We start from the raw sequence: 23004 nt of genomic DNA, 5'->3' as shown, positions 1-23004 counted from the left end.
TGTTCTACCATGTATCCTCCATATCTGATCCGCGGTCCCTCCAGTCCCAGCCGTCAGCATGAGGATCGTGGCCCAGCAGGAGAGGTCAAGAGCGGGGCAGACCCTGGGCCTGCAGTGCCTGTCTGGAAGCAGTAACCCCAAGGCCAACGTCTCCTGGATCCTGGGGGCCCGCAGGTGATTGCCAGTCTGTTCAACACACTGTTCAACACACTGTTCAATAGTGCACCGACATTAGAATCGTTCCGATACCAATACCAGTATTTGAAATTCCTACCTTAATACTACCTAAAAGGCAATCGGCGAGTACGCAAGTCTATGCGCCGATCCGATACTATCACGTGAATAGCAAATTTAGTACACAGGCAGAGAACATCACATACGACCCTAACCCTAACCCCGATCTACGCGTGTTCGAGCTACCAAGTCGCAAAAAATAATATTCGTGGAAGATTAACCTCATGAATACAAATGTATGATTCTAATAGTATGATTCTAAATGCAAATGATCTAGTTCTGGAAAAAAAAGTTGACAGTTAGTGAACTGACTTTACATTGCTGTAATCGTGAGAGAAGCCTTCAATAAGAACGAGTGCTATAAGTAGTTACAATGCAAGATGCTGTATCGAACGCAGCATCAGTGTCGGGAAGGAAGAAATGGTATCGGAACTATCTAGCCAGCGTCAGACCTGAGTCTCAGACCCAGCCCCCCACCTGACGGACTGCGTCCCTCCAGGATACCCGGCGAGGAGCAGCCTCCCAGGTCGGCAGCGTTCGGTGGGGTGTCTGTGAGCAGCAGCCTGGCCCTGCCTCTGGTGCCCAGCTACAACAAGCAGCGGCTGATCTGCCAGGCGTACAGCGCCGTGCTGTCGGAGGGAGCCAGCACCTTCCACACCCTCGACGTGATGTGTGAGGCCCACCGCAAACGCCTCCTCTCTCTCTCTCTCTCTCTCTCTCTCTCTCTCTCTCGCTCGTACTCGCTCTCTCTCGCTCTCTCTCTCTCTCGCTCTCCCTCTCTCTCTCTCTCTGTCTCTCGCACTCGCTCTCTCTCTCGCACTCGCTCTCTCTCTTGCTCTCTCTCTCTCTCTCTCTCTCTCTCTCTCTCTCTCTTTCTCTCGCTCTCTCTCTCGCTCTCGCTCTCGCTCTCTCTCTCTCTCTCTCTCTCTCTCTCTCTCTCTCTCGCTCTCTCTCTCGCTGTCTCTCTCTGTCTCTTTTCACAGTGATGGGATGGAATGAAATTGAGAAACCCCAACCCTTTGAACACTAGGAACATTTAGATCATTAAGAATACAACAATAATTTAGATGGTTTTGATAGTTTAGATTTAGATCATTTAGAGCAAAAGGATTATTTAGATATTAGAACACAGACAACTTTGATCTTTAAGATCATTCAGATAATTGAGTTAATTTAAATGCAAGATAATTTAGATCATCGAACATGAGGATTATATAGGTCATTTTAGGACACTGATTAACCTGAAGTCATCGCTCCTTCCCTGCAACCTCTCCTCTCTCCCCTCATCTCTCCTTCCCTGCCTCCTCTCTCTCTTCCTTCTCCTTGCCTCTCCCCCCCTCCTCTCTCCCCCTCCCCTCCCCTCACCTCTCCTTGCCTGCATCCTGAATCTGAAAACTTAGATCATTCAGATCACTCAGATCTTTTAGAATGCCCGACCTTTGGTTCATCACTTCACACGGCGATACAGGGAAGACGCCGAGTTGATGCACATCCTCTTCAATCAATCCTGGGCTGGTGTGGGCGTTTGTGTTGTGTGGGACTCTGCTGGCATCTGTGAATCCAGGGAGCTTTGCAGCATTGTGGCCTAATAGTGTATCGGCTTTGCTGCCTGGCCATGTTTGCCTTTGATGCCGGTTCACACGCAGCCGTCGACACGCCGCCGCCGCTTCAAAGGCTGGTGGCCCGCGCGAGCATGAAGGCGTGTCACTGTGTGTTTGTCTGGAGCGGCCGTCGGACAACAGCGCTGTCACTCGCTGTCGAAACACACGTCTCTCTCCCGCCCTGTATCCTCTCATCTCTCCCCTTGTCTCTCCATCCCTGCATCCTGTCTCTCTTTCTTCCCATGTCTCCTTCCCTGTTTCCTCTCCTTCTCCCCTCCCCTCCCCTTCTCTCTCCTTTCCGGTAGCTTCTCTCTCCTTCTGATCTCCCCTCCTCTTGTCTCTCAGTGCCCTGCCACCTCTCCCCTCTCCTCTCCCCTCTTCTCTTCTCCCTGTATCCTCCTCTCTCCCCTAGTCTCTCCTTCCCAGCTTCCTCTCCTCTCCCCCCTCCCCTCTTCTAATAAATAATAATAAATAATATAATGAATAATGTTATTTAAAGGCGCCTTTCAAGACACTCAAGTACTACAGGAGATATAAAGTATAGACAAGAGGTTTAAACATGAAGACTAATACACTCAAACGACGACTAAAGTAATGGGGGGGGACATCACTAAACACACCAATATGTAGACCCACTTGGATGATGCCCGGCGACAATCGACGCGTTACGAAAGCTCACTATACACCAGATTGTGTGGTAGTGAGATCCTTCCCTGCTCCTTCCTCTGGGGGCTGAGCGTTTTAGCCCATCATTTACCCCGACCTTCGCCTTACGCCATCCCCTTAGCATTCCCTCCCTTCCCATACCCTCACAAACAAGGGCGGAGGGGTCGAGGAAGGGGTAAGGGGTAGAAATGGGATTGGGCCTTAATGCTCAACTTGTTTGCTCTCACTCACTCGATGTGTTCTGCTAGGATCTCTGTATACTCTGTACTCCATCTCTGCACTCGTGTCTGTACTCTTTACTCATCTCTGTACTCATGTGATATTCTCTGTACTCTATCTCCATCATTGTACTCATGTACTCATCTCTGTACTCACCTCTGTACTCGTCTCCGTACTCTGTTCTCGGGTCTGTACTCACCTCTGCACCCCTCTCTCTACTCTCCCCTCCACTCGTCTCTGTTCTCCTTCTGGAAAACCAGAACCCCCCCGGAGTTTCAGCTCAGCCCAGGCCCAGAGGTGGTGCAGGTGACTACGAGTAGGACACGAGCTGTCCTCCCACTGCTGGTGTCAAGCCACCCTAGGAGGAGTTGGACCTGCACCTGGACTGCACACCACCAGGACACGCTGATCACAGGTGAGCCTAACCAGGGCCTTGTTATCTGGTCAGGGGTGATCCTAAACAGGTCCTAGTGAGCTGACCACAGATAATCCTAACCGGGTCCTAGTAAGCTGGTCAGAGGTGATCCCAACGTATAACCAAGTCCTGGTTAGATGAATACCACCCGTGACCAGCTAACTAGGACCAGGTTGGGATCAGCGGTGATCCCAACCTGGTCCTAGTTAGCTGGTCACGGGTGGTATTCACCTGCTCCTAGTTAGCTGCTCAGAGGTGGTCTCAGCTTATAACCAGGTCCTAGTTAACTGGTCAGAGGTCATCCTAACCAGGTCCTGGTTAGCTGGTCAGCGGAGGCAGTATAACCAGGTCCTGGTTAGCTGGTCAGAGGTAGTCTCAACTTATAATTTGGCCCTAGTTAGCTGATCAGTGGCAGACACAGCCAAATGATGGCTGAATAACCAGGTCCTGGTTAGCTGGTCAACAGTGGTATCAGCTTAGTGATGGCTGTACAAGTATGTCCTAGTTAGCTGGTCAGAGGTGGTCTCAATGTACAACCAGGTCCTGGTTAGCTGGTCAGCGGTGTTCTCAGCTCAGTGATGACAGTATCACCCAGTGCTGGTTGAACCGAGCCGGCAGCACTGGGCCGTCTGCCATCGTGTGATTGGATAAAGCCCAGCAGGTTAGCCGCTGTGGCAAGCTGCCCAATGGGCCCCTCAATGATGGCTCTAATGCATGCAGTACGAGGAGGGCTGTCTGCATACAACACGACCAACGCAAAGCAGGCTTTACCTCGCTGTCTCCGGCGCTCAGGCTCTCACCGCCGCGGCCCCTTTTAGGCTTTGCTTTCTGCGGTCATTAACAGTACAAACCTTCATGCATCCCGTATGCAAAGCGCCTATTAGAGACGCCGTCTGGCATGCAGGCTGAGGGCCGCTCAATACTGCAGGAGGAGCTTTCACTCAGCGTCCATGGGACAGTTGGTTCCACGGTGAATACTTCATTCATTAGGTTGTATTGATCTGCCTGGGATACACACACACACACACACACACACACACACACACACACACACACACACACTCAAACACCACACACACACACACACACACACACACACACACACACACACAGACACACGCATGCACACACATACACATACACACACATGCATACACAAAGACAGAAATTCAGACACACACATGCAATGTCAAGGAGCTGAACCCAAGAAGCGGACTCTCTGATACCTGTGTACTGGATCGAAACAATAAGAGAATCCTGAAGTGTTGAGAGATCCATGTGAATGCTCAACCAATGCTTGTCTGTGTGTCTCGTCTGTGCTGCCGTTGTTTTGCGCAGACCGAGACATCCTGTACCAGTGGTACGAGGACTACTCCCTGCAGATCAGGAACGTGACGCGGAGGCACGCGGGCAAGTACACGGTGCAGTGTACCAACGAGGAGGGCCGCAGACACACCACCATCACCCTGGACGTCCTGTGTAAGTCCACACACACACATATAACATGCTAAACATGCATACACACACATACAAAAATGCACATACGCACACAAATGCACACAAGCACAGACCCATGCACACACACACACACACACACACACACACACACACACACACACACACACACACACCACCACGACACACACACACACACACACACAACACACACACTCAAACCATGTCAAACACACATGCACACGCATGCACGCACACACATACATTCTCCCATGTAAACACCCCACACAGACACACATTCATGCAACATACACACACAACACACACATAAACCAAGCGGCCCACATACAACCAAACACATACGCACACACACATATACACACAACACACCACACACGTCCCACACAAGAGACGTACACATCATACACATCCCAAAACAATCATAACACAAACAACAGCACACACCGACAATGCACATGCAGAGATCCCCCGATAAGGGGCTGCTTGCTGTACCAGACCCGGCCCAGACTATCACAGCGGTCCAGTCATGATATGAATCAGAACAAATCACAATCCTGGACGTGCTGCAGGGAGAAATCCCCCATACGCAATTATTGATCTGATTTTGTCTAATCTTTAAATCATATTCAAACAGCTGCTGGAACACTTCCAATGTCCTGTACTTTATTATATTAACAACCTGTAGCACAAGCACGCAAACACACGCAAACACACACGCACAAGCATGCCCACAAACACACACGCACACACAACACACACACACACACCATCACCACACACACACACCACCACACACCACACACACACCCACCACAACCAAACACACACATTGGACAACGAACATGTGACGCAGACCCCACCAAACACACCCACACACACACACACACACACCGACACCACACCACAACACACACACACACAACCACACCACCACACACACACACACACACCGCTGATGATGCAATAATGACGTGGTGAGGATTGTAGGTCATGGCTGGTTCCTTTTTCCCAGAAGGGACCAGGGGGCGGGGCCTAAAGTCACCACCTATCCCTGATCCGATTGGACGCTCGTACCTATTCATAAGGCCTAACAGCTTCAGCGGCCGCGGACGTAACCCACTTAACCGCGTCCTCCGCGGTTACCGTGGACACCAGACTCTGATGGATGGCACTGGCTCGGCGGTCTCCCCGACGACGGGCATCACGTCTCGGTCTGGTCTGCCGCGTGAGGCTGAGTGCCCCCCCCCACACACAGCCCCCCCTCCCCCCCTACTCGCCGCTAATAGCCTTGTTGTCAGTGCCCCCCCCCAGGGAGTGACGAGTTTAGGGTCAGAGGTAAACCGGCCGTGAGGGAGAGAGGACGGGCGCCCACCCCCTGCGGCGGCAAGGTCGTACCAGAGGAGGGGGAGGGGTCGGCGGGGGCGTAGAGGGAGGAGGGGGGGGGGGTGGGGGCGGCGGGTCTGTAGCTGCGGCGGCGGAGGCGTTAATCAATACGGGGGGCCTCTCCGTTACGCCCCCCGTCTCGCTGGCGGCTGAAGGCCACGTCTCCGCCGCCCCCCCCCCCCCCCCCCCCCCCCTCGCGGCGGTGGCGGGGTGATTGCGTCGCGTTTGACACACGGCGGCAATTAGGGAGGAGGTGACGGACCCCGGTCAAAGACAAAAAAGGATGCCTGGGTGATTGGTGCCGGGGAGGCCGAAGGACGGGTCAGTCTTCCTCGGCAGGTTGCCACGGTAACCCGGTCTTCCCGCCGCGTGTTTGTCCTCCAGATAGTCCCGGCGTGCGGCCGAAGAGCGCGGAGGTGCGCGTGGTTCTGGGCGCCATGGCTGACCTCATCTGTGTGGCGGACGCCAACCCGGCCGCCGCCTTCTCCTGGGCGTGGCTGGTAGGAGCACACAGACACACACCAGTGGACATACACACACACACACACACACACACATGGGGACATACACACACACGTAGGTACGCACAGACATACACACACAGACACAAGAACACATGTACACATATATACATGAACACATGTATATATAGACACGTGTATATACAAATATATACACTCATGCAAACACATTCGCACACACATACATGTAGGCACACGCACACACACACACACACACACACACGCGCATTCACACGCACTCACACGCACGCACGCATGCACGCACACACGCAAACGCGCACACACGTACACACACGTAGACACACATACACAGAGGTAGAAACTGACGCACACAAACAAACATACACACGTACACACACACACCTAGACATACACTCATGCAAAGACATTTGCACACACACACACACACACACACACACACACACACACACACACACACACACACACAACACACACACACACACACACACACACACACACACACATACACACACACACACTCACACACACACGTAGTCACTCAGAGACAGACAGGCGCCGGGCCCGGACCTCCAGTCAGGCCAGGCGTCGCTCTTCCTTAATCTGTCTTCTTTTGTATTATTTTGCCCTTTTGGTCCGTTTATCAGTGCCCCCCTAAACACACGGATGCTCCATATTTCACCGGCTCTAACAACCCCCTCCCCCCCTCCTCCCCCTCCTCCCTCCTCCCCCTCTCCCCTCTCCCTGTTCGACTCTTGGCCCAAATCCGGAAAAATAGCTTTCATTACAGTCGCCCGACTACAGGACACATCCATCAACAGGCCCTGGTCGTCTTTGTAGCCTGTGTTTCCCGCTCTCTCTCTCTCTCTCTCTCTCTCTCTCTCTCTCTCTCTCTCTCTCTTCTCTCCCTCTCCTCCCCCCCTCTCTCTCTCTCTCTCTCTCTCTCTCTCTCTCTCTCTCTCGCTCGCTCTCTTGGTTCTACCTGACCGCCGCCCTGCTATTCATTTCCCCCTGATTCTATCTCTCACCGCCCTCTCCCCCTCAACTCTTAACCCCCTCCACCCGTACCCCATCCCTCACTACACCCCCCAGGAGACCCCTCCAGCTCCCCCCTCTCCTCCCCTCATCCCTCAGTGGGGGAAAGTGGAGGTATCTGCAGACCTTTTCCTCCCTCGTGGGCGGCATGTGGCTCAGGAGGTAGAGCAGGTTGGCTGGTTACCGGAAGGTTGCTAGTTCGATCCCCGGCTCCTCCCAGCTAGAGTGTCGAGGTGTCCCTGAGAAACATACCTAGCCCTAACTGCTCCTGTCGCCTTGCATGGTAGACTCCGCTGTCGGTGTGTGAATGTGTGTATGAATGTGAGGCAATATTGTGAAGAGCTTTGAGTGGCCACTGGTTAGAAAAGCGCGGTATGAATGCAGTCCATTTACCATCTTGTTTCCTCCAGGGGGAGGGAGAGATGGAGTTTGAGGAGGAGACCATGGAGGAGGAGTTCGGCGTGCTGACCATCCAGGAGGTCACGCGGGCTCACGCCGGACGCTACCAGTGCATCGCCGATAACGGCATAGCGCCCCCTGCCAGTGCGGAGGTGGAACTGGTGGTGTGCTGTGAGTACCAGTGTAGATAAGATGCATGGGTTCAGGTTCTGGTGGCCAGCGAATTTACACTGCATCTTGTTTGGTTTGGATGTGAGCAGTCCTATATTTTGCTGTTCCTATGGTCCACCTCACATCCTGCTAGCATCCTGCTACCTTCTTCAGTTAAACATAGCTCACATCCTGCTAGCATCGTTCTACCTACTTCAGTTAAACAGAGCTCACATCCTGATAGCGCTAAGTCAAACAGCAGCTCACATCCTGCTAGCTCCCAGTTAAAAAGCAGCTCACATCCTCCTAGCTCTCAGTCAAACAGCAGCTCACACTCTGCACGCTCTCAGTTTAACAGCAGCACACATTCTCCTAGCGCTAGGTCAAACATCAGCTCGCATCCTCCTAATTCTGAGTTAAACAGCGGCTCACATCCTCCTAGAGCTAAGTCAAACAGCGGCTCACATCCTCCTAGAGCTAAGTCAAACAGCGGCTCACATCCTCCTAGCGCTAAGTCAAACAGCAACTCACAACCTCCTAGCGCTAAGTCAAACAGCGGCTCACATCCTCCTAGCGCTAAGTCAAACAGCAGCTCACATCCTCCTAGCGCTAAGTCAAACAGCAGCTCACATCCTCCTTGCTCTCAGTTCAACAGCAGCTCACCCTGCTAACGGCCAGTCAAAAAGCTCATATCTTACTAGCACTCAGTCAAACAGCAGCTCACATCCTCCTAGCACTCAGTCAAACAGCAGCTCACGTCCTCCTAGCACTCAGTCAAACAGCAGCTCACATCCTCCTAGCACTCAGTCAAACAGCAGCTCACGTCCTCCTAGCACTCAGTCAAACAGCAGCTCACATCCTCCTAGCACTCAGTCAAACAGCAGCTCACATCCTCCTAGCACTCAGTCAAACAGCAGCTCACGTCCGTCTCCTCCCATCTCGTCCCTGCAGGCTCATCGTTCAATCCTCCCCCTTAATACAAAAGACGTTCCACTTGCACTTTAGCTCCTAAACTTCCTGCAGGTTTTTACTCTGTGTGTGTGTGTGTGTGTGTGTGTGTGTGTGTGCCTGTGTGCTGACGTGTGTGTGTGTGTGTGTGTGTGTGTGTGTGGTGTGTGTGTTGTGTGTGTGTCTGTGTGCTTACGTGTGTGTGTGAGTGTGTTTGTGTGTGTGTGTGTGTGTGTGTGTGTGTGTGTGTGTGTGTGTGTGTGTGTGTGGGTGTGTGCGTGCGTGTGCGTGTGCGTGTGTGTGTGTGTGTGTATGCTGTGGTGTTGTGTGTGGTGTGTGTGTGTGTGTGTGTGTGTGTGTGTGTGTGCGTGGTTCTGTGTAGGTGTGTTTCTGTGTGTCTTTGTGGTGTATGTCAGTGTTTAGGTTTTTGTGTGTGTGTGTCTGCGTGAGTATATACCGGGGCGTGTGGGTATGCTTTGTTCACAGCTTCATACTCACCATGGCAACACCAATTGTATTTTATGCATGAAAAACAAGTTTCTAAAAATGTATGCTAAATGTGTGTTAGCACGTAGCTATGGATCAATGGCTGTTTCTTACATATCTATAGCAATCTATACACTGTACACATTTATTTCGATATATAAGCAATAGATCATGACAGGCTGTGGTATGTGCTCATTATACCACTGTTAAGGGGCGTTCTGCGCGTCGGGCCGGCGACCCCCTTCACAGTGGTATAATGAGCACATACCACTGACTGAAGTGATCTATTGCTTTTATACAACGGTTACTATTATTGCAAAACGAAATTCATAGACACACCACTACATTTAAAAAGAAACCAAGAAAGTCAAAGAATACAAAAAAGTAGTCCCTCCTGGCTGCCTTCAAAATGCACAACGGTCGCTATGCAACACACTTTAGCGTCCCTCCGAGAGAAGGCTCCGATAGAGCGGTTCGCCGGCAATTTATCCTATGGAGCAGTTCACTCGCCGTGTGCCTAAGCTTTCGTTAGTCTCTCCATAGCCTTGCTCACTCCCGGAGTAACAACATTTACACCCTCTCCATCATTCAACATATTTTTTACTTTGTAACTGTTTCTACTTCAAGGCGTGGAGTGATATGCAAACTTTCACAAAATGATTGGGCGTCATAGCAGTCATGTATACGCTCATTATACAACAGTTAGGAACCAATCAGATCGCTGGATTCAAGCCAACTGTTGTATAAATTCATATAACCATGTGTTGTGTTGCTGTAGTCGGGCCCGAGATCAAGAAGGGGGTGCAGTGGAGCAAGGTGGCCAGCAGGGGGGACGGCTCCGTGGAGGCGGAGGTGCTCTGCAGGGCGGAGGGCATCCCCCCGGTCAGCTTCTCCTGGGACAAAAACAACGTGCCAATGGACTTCGAGAACCCCCGGTCAGTAAGGAGAGAAACGTGTTCTCCTCTTTTGTTTATTAAAGGCAGGGTCGGCAAGGTGGAGGAACCGGCCAGGAAGGCTGGAGGTTGAAAGTATCAAAGGGAAGGAAAAGGTTTACTCTGTTTTCTGTGTGTGCGTGCGTACGTGTGTGTGTATAGGTGTGTGTGTGTGTGTGTGTGTGTGCGTGGATTCGTGTACGTGTGTGTGTGCCTGGGTGCGCGTGTGAGTGTGCGTGTGTGGCCTTCGTGCGTGCATGTGTGTGCCTGCCTGCGTGCGTGTGTGTCTGTGTGTGCGTGTGCTTGCGTGCTTGTGCGTGGGCACATGTGTGATTACCTGTGTGTGTGTGTGTGTGTGTGTGTGTGTACATGCGTGTGCCCACGTGTGTGGGTGTGTGTTCGTGGGCCCTGCGTGCACGTGGGTGCCTGCCTGCGTGCGTGTGTGTCTGTGTGTGCGTGTGCTTGCGTGCTTGTGCGTGGGCACATGTGTGATTTACCTGTGTGTGTTGTGTGTGTGTGTGTGTGTGTACATGCGTGTGCAGGTACGCAGAGCGCACGGTAAGGGACGGCTCGTTCTCCACCAGCACGGTGGTGGTGCTGAACGTCAGCGCGCTGCTGGACTACACCCTGTTCACCTGCCACGCCAGCAACGCCCTCGGCGAGGACAGCCTGCAGATACAGCTGGTCAGCACCAGTACGTACACATACCTATATATATATATGTCATATGTATCAATAACTATAAATATACAGTATAGATGCCTCGCTGTAGATCTAGCTGGTCATCACTCAGCACCAGTACGTACACATACGTATATACCTAAATATAAAAATCATATATTATAGATAATGTATGTATCAATAACATTATACAGTGTAGATAACTCGCTGCCGATCCAGTAAACTCTCTCAGATATTGCTATAGGGATATGTACCCTGCCTGTACCTGCGTGTACCTGCGTGTCCTGCCCCTTCGGCTACATTACTACCACCACAACCACCCCCACCTCCACCACAACCACCACCAACACCACCACCACCACCACCTCCACCACAACCACCACCACCACCACCCACCACCACCTCCACCACTCCCCCTCCACCACCACCACCACCACCACCACTCCCACCTCCACCACCACCACCACCCCACCTCCACCACCACCACCACCACCACCACCACCACGGAGAGAGCTCTTCATACCTTATTTCCCTGTTTGGTGCTATTCGAGATGGAACCGGCTCAAGAACCGAATAGGGCTGACCTCTTGACCCCCTGACCTCCTGACCTCAGCTTTATGAGGGGGCTGCTATTTGAAAGCATTTGATGTGGAGGCTGTAGCGCCCAGAGGGGACCTCTCGCTCCTCCACTCATGGCCGTAAAAGCATCTTCTCACCCACACCTACCTTCCCACACACACGTGCACACACACACACGCACGCACGCGCGCACACACACACACACACACACACACACACACACACACACACATACACACACTTGTGTGTTCGAGTATAAGGTTTACCTGTTGCTTCTTCCACAAAAACAGATATGTTTTATATGTTATTATGTATGTATCTATCTCTCTATTTCTCTCTATTTCTCCCTCTCTGTCTCTCTCGCTCTCTAATCCATCTCTATTTATCTATCTATATATCTATCTAAAATATGTTTGTTGAGTGATGACCCCAAAGCCATGAAGAGTGGTCTGGTTGTGAATCATGAATGCATGTGGATGACCCAGTGAATGCATGTGGATGAGCCAGTGAATGCATGTGGATGAGCCAGTGAATGCATGTGGATGAGCCAGTGAATGCATGTGGATGCGACAGTCAATGCATGTGGATGACACAGTGAATGCATGTGGATGACACAGTGAATGCAAATGGATGACACAGTGAATGCATATGGATGACACAGTGAATGCAAATGGATGACACAGTGAATGCATATGGATGACACAGTGAATGCATATGGATGACACAGTGAATGCATGTGGACGACTCATTGTATCAATGTCCTTTCCCCTTCATCCCCTCTCCTCCGACCCCAGACCACCCGGACCCCCCCTCGTCCGTGGGCCTGGTGGGGGTCTCCTACAGCTCCGTCACCCTGGAGTGGATCCCGGGCTTCAACGGAGGTCTGGCCCAGAGCTACCGTATAAGGTCATCTCCCATCCGTTATACAAATAAACAACGACAACACAACAATGACGACGACCGCCACAGGGGGGGGCTAGTGACACTGACGAGGCCTCTGATTGACAGGTACCGGGGACCCCACAGCGACAGCTTCACCTACGTGGACGTCTTCCCTCTGTCCACCGCCGTGTACACCGTCACCAACCTGGCGCCGAGCACCACCTACAACTTCTCCATCGCCGCCCTGAACGCCATCGGAGAGAGCGGCTACGAGGACGCAGCGTCGCTGGTCGCCACCACCGACGGTCAGAGGAGACTCTCTGGTCAACGCTGCTCGTGGAATGACGTTTACATTTTCATTTAGCAGTAGCTTTTATCCAAAGCAACTAACATTAAGGACATTTGAAACAACAGAAACAACATTATATCTGTCGATACACTACGGATCTTCATAGAACCAAGTGCCAAGCACTTACAATCGCTAGGTTAATCCATTCCCTGTCTACAACAAAGGATAGGATGCTACACAATACTAAGTGCTATTTTTTTAAGAGTGAGGACGTGCAACATACAATAAGTGCGACTTGGTGGCGGTGAGCAGGAGTCCGTCAGGTGTTCACGCTGCCTTATGTCTCCTTCTCCAGATTGGTTTGTGGATGACCGGGCTGGCTCAGGTGAAGACACGGGACCTTCTGGTAAGTGCTGGATACAGCGGGCCAAGGCTGGGCCCTGATGGAGCTCAGCACCTTCCTGTATGCACATACACCCGAGACAGTTGTATGAATGTGTGTATGAATGTTAGGCAATATTGTAAAGCGCTTCGAGTGGCCACTGGTTAGAAAAGCACTGTATAAATGCCAGTCCATTTAGCATTCACGAATCTCTTATTTTTCCCATTAGGCCTCCCGATGTACCTGACCTCGACGCTGAGCGCTGTGGCCGTGGTCCTGTTGGCCTCCAACGCGGTGGGCTGCGTCCTGGGCTGGAGATGGAGACAGAGGCGCCTGCACACAGGTAGGTGGGCCGTCCCGGTGCCGCGGACGATCTATAACGAGGTGACTTTGAATTTCAAATGAGCTGTCACTTCCACCACCACACCTCCGCCATCACCACCCCGCCCTCTCACCCCACCTCTCCACCCCCTCACTCCACCTCTCCACCCCCTCACTCTGCTCCTCAACTCTCACCCTCTAGTCTCTAGACGTGCCCTTGGCATCGGTCGGATCAGCTGTTTATCTCCCCGTCCTCTCATCTGTTAGTTTAATGTCCCGCTCTCGGCTGCTTAGAATTGTGCGTGTGAGTGTTTGTGTGTGTGTGTGTTTCTCCTGAGTGACACGTGGATCCGTAGGTCTTTATGTTGAAGGTTCTCCCCCGTCTCTAAATCGGAGTGACTCACGGTTCTGACGGTCTTTCTCCCTGGTTCTTGGTTCCTGGCTTATGACTCCTGGAGCCGGGTTCTTGGTCTCTATTCCTGGTCTCTGTTCCTGGTATCTGGTTCATGGTCCCCGGGTTCACTCCCTGTCACTGGTTTATGTTCCTTGTGTCTGGTCTCTGTTCCTGGGTCCTGATCCCTGACTCCTGGTCCATGGTTCCCCGGTATCTGTTCCTTGTCCCTGCTCCCTGATTCCTGGTTCCGGGCTTCTGATGTCCTCCAGGGAGAAGCACAACGTCGGACCAGTGCAGTGTGTTGGATGAGAAGAAGAGCGAGGCGGCCGGGTGAGTCAATGTTCCGCTGGAGGACTGATGAAGACATGGTAACCTCGACGGCTGACCCGGAGCCTCATTAGAGGAGGGAGGCATCAGCATCCCTGACATGCATTATGCATGACATGATATTAGTGTTACATTACCTGAAGACGTAGAAACGACATAGCATAGATCTCTATTACATATGTAGAATATTATATTAACATTATATTACCCAAGGGCGTAACCATGGTTTAGACATTGGGGGGGTCCAATTTTTTATTATTATTTGTTAAGTGTATTGCCTACAATTCTATATTTATATATGAAATGTGGACATTTAGAACATAGTTTTCGAGGACTACATTGACCATTTGAATTCACAACTAAAGGAATAGTGTAATATGTAATGTCTGCCCGCCCCCCCCCCACACACACACACACACATACATACACACAGGCCCGTCGCTATGGCGGGCCGTAGGGGGCCGGGCCCGCCCCCCCAATGCTTGTGCCCCTCCACTTGAGGCACAGATCTCAAAAAAAGAAAAAAATATGTATATATATCTAATTATTTATATTATTAACGCTCCGTTCACTTGCATGGGCCCTTCACAACTTTCGGCGGTGAATTATATTGATAATTCACCGTTGCGTGTTTTGTCTGTCAAAAAGGCTTGCTAGTCTTAATCAGAAAATCCACGATTACCAGCTGTGTTATAACATGACCAGCTAATAATAATAATAATAATCATTTTAAAATCTTGACATAATCTGTCAGATGACTATTAGATAACAGTTGACCACAAGGCGATTCTAACTATGCCGCCTCTTGAATTTCTTCATTTTTAGGTCGGCAGGGGCTTGTAATTCTGCGTAACATGATAAGCATGATAAGGTGCAAGGAGCAGAACAAGTTTACATGGGTGCCAATTTTCAGTTGAAAAAAGACGCTGGCATTATTTTATCAGCTGAGGGCGTATTCATTGCCATAACAACTGAGCTAATCAACAAGTCCACATGTTCTATACTATGAGGCTCATGAAAACACCTTTATTTATTTTAATAGTCACTTATTTAATTCAAATAAACATAATACCAAGGTCATAAGTTTTACAAAGAATTTTGATCGTACAAAAGTCTATGACAGAGGGACTTTGGTGTCTTATTCATGCTTGAAAGATGACATATATTTTTTTTTTTGAAAGGGAATAAGCTGATGAAGCTGACAGCTGACAAAAATAATTTTAATTAAATGCAAACCCCAGTGAATCATATGCTCTTGTTTCTCTGTTTGAGATTCACACAGACTTAGCAGTCTTGTTTAAATGTTACAAATTGAGTTAATAAACTGAACTTGGAAATTGTTTTAAGTTGTTGCAGAGGTTATCTCAGCTAATTGTATTATCTAAATAAATAAATATTAGCAGGTTCTCAATAGTAGGGCTATTTCAATTCAGGGAAGGCGCAAAAATTATCAGTCTCCTAGGGTGGGAATGACAGAAAATAATTGAGAGCCACTGGTCTAGAACATGTTGTACTTGTTTGATTAGCTCCACGTTGTTATGGCAATGAAAACCCCCACAGCTGATAAAATAAATGCCAGCGGTTTTTGTTTTAACTGAAAATTAGCACCCTTTTTTTTTTGCATCAGAACAAGATTTTTTTGCATCAGAAGTTTTATAAAAATGTATGGGTCCCTGAAAGTGAGACAACGTAGTTTATTGCTCCCGAAATAGTGGTATGTTTCTCATATTATTAATCTTAGTACATGTGTACCAATTTGTTTCAGTAAATGTGTAAATAAAAACAGGACTTATATGCTTCATATACACCTGTGGCTTCCTGGGGTTGAGCCCCCCCAAAAGTCAGAACCTAGAATCGCCCCTGCTTACTTTAATTTCTAGTTCATCATCATGGATATTCGTAAGGGTTGAAAAGCCCACCAACAGTCTAATAATCAGTCAAATAATTTCCTGGTACCCATCAAAGGTAATCCCTCTCCTGCTATTAGCTGGAACTGAAAATTAATGACCCCCGGATTCCCCCCGAAGACGGAAATGGACAATAGCAAACATCCTTAGCACATTCAACTGTGCACTCCAGGCTATGCCGACTGTTCTCACAGCCTACACCCTTGGCCCTAACTTTAGGAGCTTCCACAGCAATGTGTGAAAACTAATTTCCACGTTGAAAAACGTCTCCTCAGAGCATCGGCGCGGTATGCTGCACAGACGCAAGGCCCAGCTGATTCAGCTTGCTTTTGAAAAGGACCTAACCACAAGTTTACGTCTGAGTGAAGGGTATATACGTACTGTAGGCTAATAATAATTGTGCCCCCCTATGCATTTGATATGCCCCCCTTAAGACTCAGGTCTGGCGACGGGTCTGCATACACACACACTTTGTTTTGGTTAGTTGCTTACTGACCTTAAACACACCTACCAAGTACAATTATGCTCTTCCAGTAGTACTGTAGCCAAAAAGGATAGCTTCCAATGGAAAAATACCACATACCCAAATTATGTTTTTTTAATGTTATTTTAATTAGGACAACTACTGATGTACTTTTGTGATGTACGACTTTAACAAAAAAAGCAGCCTGCCTCTCTGCCTCCCTGTCTGTCTGTGCTGCCTGCATTGTGACCACATGTCATTATGTTATCAGAAGAACAGTGGCTGACCTTCGTGATCATTTTGGTCTATATATTCTGCTTGTATTAGAAGTAGGCTACTTTGATGTATTGCTGACATGTAGGCCCAGGTTATAAACAATGTTGTAAGGCTGTCTAGTCTCGCATTCAAAATTCTCACCTTATCACCTGCATGTCCAGAGCATGTCCCTGTCTGGCCACTGCTTTCAGCCTGCCTGTCCTCTCTCCCTGTCTCTCTGTGATGCCTGCATTGTGACCACACGTCATTTTATCAGAAAAACAGCAACTCATATTTTAATTAGGCTACTCGTTTTATTTGCTCACACATTTAGCTCGGTATCAAGCTACTAATTGTCTGGGGAAAAACGTGTACGCTCGGCTGCTGAACCAGTTTTATCCGCTTTTTAAGTAACCTTAAATTGTCCGTTACCTCCTCTCCAACACGTTAAATAACGTTACAGGCACTGCTTTCAGCATGCCTGTCTCTCTCCTTCTCTCTCTGTGCTGCCTGCATCGTAACCATGTCATTTTATCAAAAGAACAGCGACTGACCTTCATGAGCTATATAATATTCTGCTTTTACGAGGCTACTCGTTTATTTGCTTACTCAAAGCTCGGTATCAAGTTACTTACTGTCTTAAAAAAACTGCGTATGCTTGGCTGTTGGTCCAGTTTCTTCTGCTTTTTAGGTAACCTCAAATCTCCAGTAGTCAACTTTACTTTCTTGGCTCTCACTGAAGAAAGAGTGTGGGGGGGGGGGGGGGGAAAGAGTGTGGGGTAACCATGACAACGCAGAAAGTCGCGAGGTGGTTTCAAACTAAATCGCACAAGTGTACAATTAGGAGGGGGGGATTCACACACTTAAATAAATTGAAAATAAATAAGACATAACAAGAGACCGATCCATTGACAGGGTTCATAAAAAGAGAACATATATTTTACATGTTATCCTCTGTATATTGGGGGGGACAGGTTAGTATTTTCTCAACATCGGGGGGGACACGACCCCCCCAAAGAATGCGTGGTTATGCCCTTGATATTACCTATATCATAGAACGGGTAACATGGATCTGTATTACATTATTATATGACATTAATAATGAGCATCCTAAAGACATAGAACAGGGTAACAAAGATCTGTACTTCTTTATTATATGATATTAATAATGAGCATCCTAAAGACATAGAACAGGGAAGCATAGATCTGCACTACATTATTGCATTGCGTATGTTGTTTGAGCCACGATATCTAGAGCTGGACGAGTGGCCGCAAAAGAAGGAAGTGAGAAAAAGTGAAAGGAAAGGAAAGTAGAAGTGAGAAAATGAGGAAGGGGTGGAGGAGTGTGGGGGGGGGCTGTGAAGGGAAGGAGCTCACGGCCTGCCCCTCCTCTCTGCAGGTCCGGGGGCACCGCGGGGGACGGCTCCGGGCGCTACGAGAGCCGGGAGAAGATCAACGCCGCCGCGCAGCGGACGCTCATCACCGACTCTGGGTCCGAGACGCAGAGCAACGTCTACGAGAGCTATGGCGCGGTGAGGGTTAGGGTTCAGAACACGGGTTGCACAGTGGATAACGTGTCAATACACAGACAATGGGCCGGGGGATGTAGGCCTAACTAGTGGAGGACGTATGCCTAACTAGCGGAGGATGTAGGCCTAACTAGCGGAGGACGTAGGCCTAACTAGCGGAGGACGTAGGCCTAACTAGTGGAGGACGTATGTCTAACTAGCGGAGGACGTAGGCCTAACTAGTGGAGGATGTATGTCTAACTAGCGGAGGACGTAGGCCTAACTAGTGGAGGAGTGGAGGCCTAACTAGTGGAGGACGTATGCCTAACTAGTGGAGGCCTAACTAGTGGAGGATATAGGACTAACTAGTGGAGGCCTAACTAGTGGAGGATCTAGGACTAACTAGTGGAGGCCTAACTAGTGGAGGACTTAGGCCAAACTAGTGGAGGCCTAATTAGTGGAGGACCTAGGCCTAACTAGTGGAGGAGGTAGGCCTAACTAGTGGAGGAGGTAGGCCTAACTAGTGGAGGAGGTAGGCCTAACTAGTGGAGGCCTAGCTAGTGGAGGACGAAGGCCTAACTAGTTGAGGACGTAGGCTTAACTAGTGGAGGATGAAGGCCTAACTAGTGGAGGACGAAGGCCTGACTAGCGTAGGCCTAACTATTGGAGGACGTAGGCCTAAATAGTAGAGGATCGAGGCCTTACTAGTGAAGGACATAGACCTCACAAAAAAAGGAAGGATTAGCAGATTGCAAAAAAAACTCTGAAAAAGTTATTCAGATCAATAACTCACCATTAGCATGCGCTTCGCACCCCAGTCGCTGTCAAGCCATCATCTTGTGCTTTGTAAAAGGCCAGCAAGGATTTGAGTCTTGAAGGAAAATGTTGTGTGAGCCGTGTCTGGACAGAGTGCCGGAGAGGAGGGCTTTAATGAAACGTTGACTGTTCTGTGTTGGCAGGTCTGGCGTTGGAAAGGGCCGTTGGGGGGTGAGGGGGTAAACTCTAAAATGGAACTTGATCTTCATGATCTTTGTTTTGATTCATTTTTTATTTTCAGTCACTTTAAGTGGAACTTTGATCCGAGACGTCTCGTGTTGCGACAGAGGCCATGTTTATGCGAGGGTTTTGAAATCTCAGATCAAATCACGAATAGACGGTTGGTGAAATTGAGGTTGTGAGATCGAGACTGGACGGGAGATAACCCAAGATGTAGACAACCGTTGTCTAAACGGCCACCACAGGGGATGTAGGTCACCTAGATTGTAGTGATGTATGTTGTCGTCTGGACATCGTTTCTCGTAGAGGCGTTGTCAAGCAAAGTGCAAATGGATCTCAAACGTTGCCGTGCTGTGCCAACGTTTCTTACGATTCTACGAGTCCTGGACCTGACCTTTCTGTTAATGAACAACGTAACATGAACCATGATTCCTACGTCTCCGCCTGTCCTCTGTAGCAGTGGTTCTCACACTTTTTTTATACTAGTGTACCCCCTTTAAGATATTATTTTTGCTACCCCCTTCACCGGTATAATTTATTTTTGGGAGATGAACTTCAATAATGTATGTGCGCTCTATTTTGCAGTGTAAACATGAACATTGAAAGGGCAACGTTTCAACCACTTGCCCATTTTCCAGATTTTCTATTGATCTAGCTTTCAGAATTTTAAAGTTGCTCAGGGAGAAAACATTTTGTACAGTTAGCTTATCATTTTCTGAGTACCCCCTGCAGTACCCCTGCAGTACCCTTACGGGTACGCGTACCCCCATTTAAGAACCACTGCTCTATAGTGAAACTACAGAAAAACAATAACCAATTGACCATGTTGGTGGTACAGAACTAAAACCTACGAGCATGTTGGGCCTGGTGCATCAACAGATTTGTTTTTGAATCTTGATACAATCAACGGTTGTACGATCTGTTTATTTCTCTGGCATAAGTCGCGACCATCGTACTGGCCTAATGAAACCGAGTTGACCACAAATACTATCTGATCGCCAGATGTCCGCTGGCGTCTCCATCCCAGGTATTGATTGATATTTGGAGACATAAGCCCGGCCGCCCCTCTCCAAGTGGAGCGCAGAACAAAGCCGAGCGCTGCGTGTGTTTGTGTCACAGGGCGGTAAGCGGTCGTTTTGACACGAGGATTACATCGAGGGGGTCGTGTTCCTTTTTATTATGGAACGGGCCTCATGTAGTCCGGGGCAGTGGTGCGAGAGAAGGTGACTCAAGGTTTTACAGGCACCGCTATAAACACAAGTGTGCAGATTGAAATGACGATCGTAAATGCAAGTGGTTAAACCTCCTGTTGAAGATATATGCATCGATAGATAATATCACACTATACATAGCGAAACTGTAAATAATAATGTGTGAATAGTTATGCGACGCATCGTTCGTACAAACCTCATGTTATTTTTCTCTGGCATTACAGGAGAGTCAAAACTATTACCCTTTAAGAGACTATCGTCCACGGCTTCAACCCTACGCTGAGGAGACGCACAGGCCGGGTGAGACTGCACACTACAGGACCGGTGAGACAACTCACTATAGATAGACCTGGTGAAACAAATGACAATAGCCCTGGAGAGACAACTCACTATAGATAGACCTGGTGAAACCAATAGCTATAGGCCTGGAGAGACAACCCACTATAGATAGACCTGGTGAAACAAATAGCTATAGGCCTGGAGAGACAACCCACTATAGATAGACCTGGTGAAACAAATAACTATAGGCCTGGAGAGACAACTGACTATAGATAGACCTGGTGAAACAAATAGCTATAGGCCTGGAGAGACAACTGACTATAGATAGACCTGGTGAAACAAATAACTATAGGCCTGGAGAGACAACTCACTATAGATAGACCTGGTGAAACAAATAACTATAGGCCTGGAGAGACAACTGACTATTGATAGACCTGGTGAAACAAATAACTATAGGCCTGGAGAGAAAACTCACTATAGGTCTGGTGAGACTGCACACTATAGGACTGGTGCGACAACTCACTATATATAGACCTGGTGAAACAAATAACTATAGGCCTGGAGAGACAACTCACTATAGGTCTGGTGAGACCACTCACTATAGGACAACTCACTATAGGACTAGTGAGACAACACAACTCACTATAGGACTGGTGAGACAACACAACACAATGTAGGACTGGTGAGACAACACAACTCACTATAGGACTGGTGAGACAACACAACACAATGTAGGACTGGTGAGACAACACAATACACTATAGGCCTGGTGAGACAACACAACTCACTGTAGGACTGGTGAGACAGCACAACTCACTGTAGGACTGGTGAGGCAACACACTATAGGACAACTCACTATAGGCCTGGTGATACAACTCACTATAGGTCTGGTGAGACAGCACACTATAAGACTGGTGAGACAACTCACTGTAGGACAACTCACTATAGCCATGGTGAGTCAACTCACTATAGGACCGGTGAGTCAACTCACTATAGGACTGGTGAGACAACTCACTGTAGGACAACTCACTATAGCCATGGTGAGTCAACTCACTATAGGCCTGGTGAGTCAACTCACTGTAGGACAACTCACTATAGCCATGGTGAGTCCACTCACTATAGGTCTGGTGAGACATCTCAGTGTGTTCTCACCTCTGCCAACTTTCTTTCTCCCAGATCACGTGCACTATCCCGTGCACTATCCCGGTGAGCCTCCTGGTCATGAGTATGAGACGGTGAGAGAGTTTGGTTGGAGACCGGATGTTCCAGAGACCCCCGCCTTGTTTCATCCACCGGACTCTCCAGGCTGTCCTCAGGTCAGTACCAGAACCCTCCAGGCTGTCTCAGGTCAGTACCAGAACCCTCCAGGCTGTCCTCAGGTCAGTACCAGAACCCTCCAGGCTGTCCTCAGGTCAGTACCAGAACCCTCTAGACTGTCTCAGGTCAGTATCAGGACTGGACCAGAACCCTCCAGGCTGTACTCAGGTCAGTACCAGAACCCTCCAGACTGTCCTCAGGTCAGTACCAGAACTGAACCAGAACCCTTGACGATTCGCGGGTAGCGGTCCGGCAATCATAGTGGTGATAGCTGTCTGTCTGGTAGGGGTAGGAGCTGATAACGGTCTGTCTGGTCATAGGAGAACATAGGAGCTAATAACTGTCTATCTGGTCATTGGATAACATAGAAGCCTAAAACTGTCTATCTGGTCGTAGGGGTAGGAGGTGATAACTGTCTGTCTGCTCGTAGTGGTGGGACGGGATGGCTGTCTGTCTTGTCTTAGGGGTAAGAGGGGATAACTGTCTGTCTGCTCGTAGGGGTAGGACACTAACCTGGGCCGAACTGTCTGTCTCTCAGCAGGGGAGCAGAGGACTGCGTAGGCCGGCTGACGACGGGTTGACCTCCAGGGATTATGAATTGCCCTTTGAACTCCGAGGGGAGCTGGTCTAATGTTGACTCATTACTCAGTGAAGTATTATAATGCAGTGTCGATATGTCAATAAAGGCAGAGTATTGTACAATACGATATTTTAATGTTTATTTTTTCTCTTGGAAATAGATCAAACACTTAATTTATATGCATATTAT

General features: G+C 49.1%; 1 protein-coding gene across 1 annotated transcript in view; it reads left to right on the top strand.

Annotated features, from left to right (window-relative positions):
- Positions 1-23004, top strand: part of nphs1 (NPHS1 adhesion molecule, nephrin) — a 23733-nt gene that overhangs the window by 544 nt on the left and 185 nt on the right. Inside the window, exons 2-18 of the mRNA XM_056602822.1 lie at positions 45-174; positions 734-904; positions 2981-3135; positions 4474-4614; positions 6379-6494; positions 7940-8099; positions 10291-10447; positions 10987-11138; positions 12499-12610; positions 12713-12891; positions 13231-13281; positions 13487-13600; positions 14242-14302; positions 18324-18456; positions 20864-20963; positions 22095-22234; positions 22774-23004. The exon at positions 22774-23004 is cut by the window's right edge and continues 185 nt beyond it. Coding sequence (XP_056458797.1) covers positions 45-174; positions 734-904; positions 2981-3135; positions 4474-4614; positions 6379-6494; positions 7940-8099; positions 10291-10447; positions 10987-11138; positions 12499-12610; positions 12713-12891; positions 13231-13281; positions 13487-13600; positions 14242-14302; positions 18324-18456; positions 20864-20963; positions 22095-22234; positions 22774-22866 — 2165 coding nt within the window. The 3' untranslated portion in view covers positions 22867-23004. The remainder of the gene's footprint in view (positions 1-44; positions 175-733; positions 905-2980; positions 3136-4473; positions 4615-6378; positions 6495-7939; positions 8100-10290; positions 10448-10986; positions 11139-12498; positions 12611-12712; positions 12892-13230; positions 13282-13486; positions 13601-14241; positions 14303-18323; positions 18457-20863; positions 20964-22094; positions 22235-22773) is intronic.

Source organism: Gadus chalcogrammus, chromosome 11 (genome assembly GCF_026213295.1).
Source record: "Gadus chalcogrammus isolate NIFS_2021 chromosome 11, NIFS_Gcha_1.0, whole genome shotgun sequence".
Classification (NCBI taxonomy): Eukaryota; Metazoa; Chordata; class Actinopteri; order Gadiformes; family Gadidae; genus Gadus; species Gadus chalcogrammus.
This window is presented reverse-complemented; position numbering and strand designations above follow the sequence as displayed.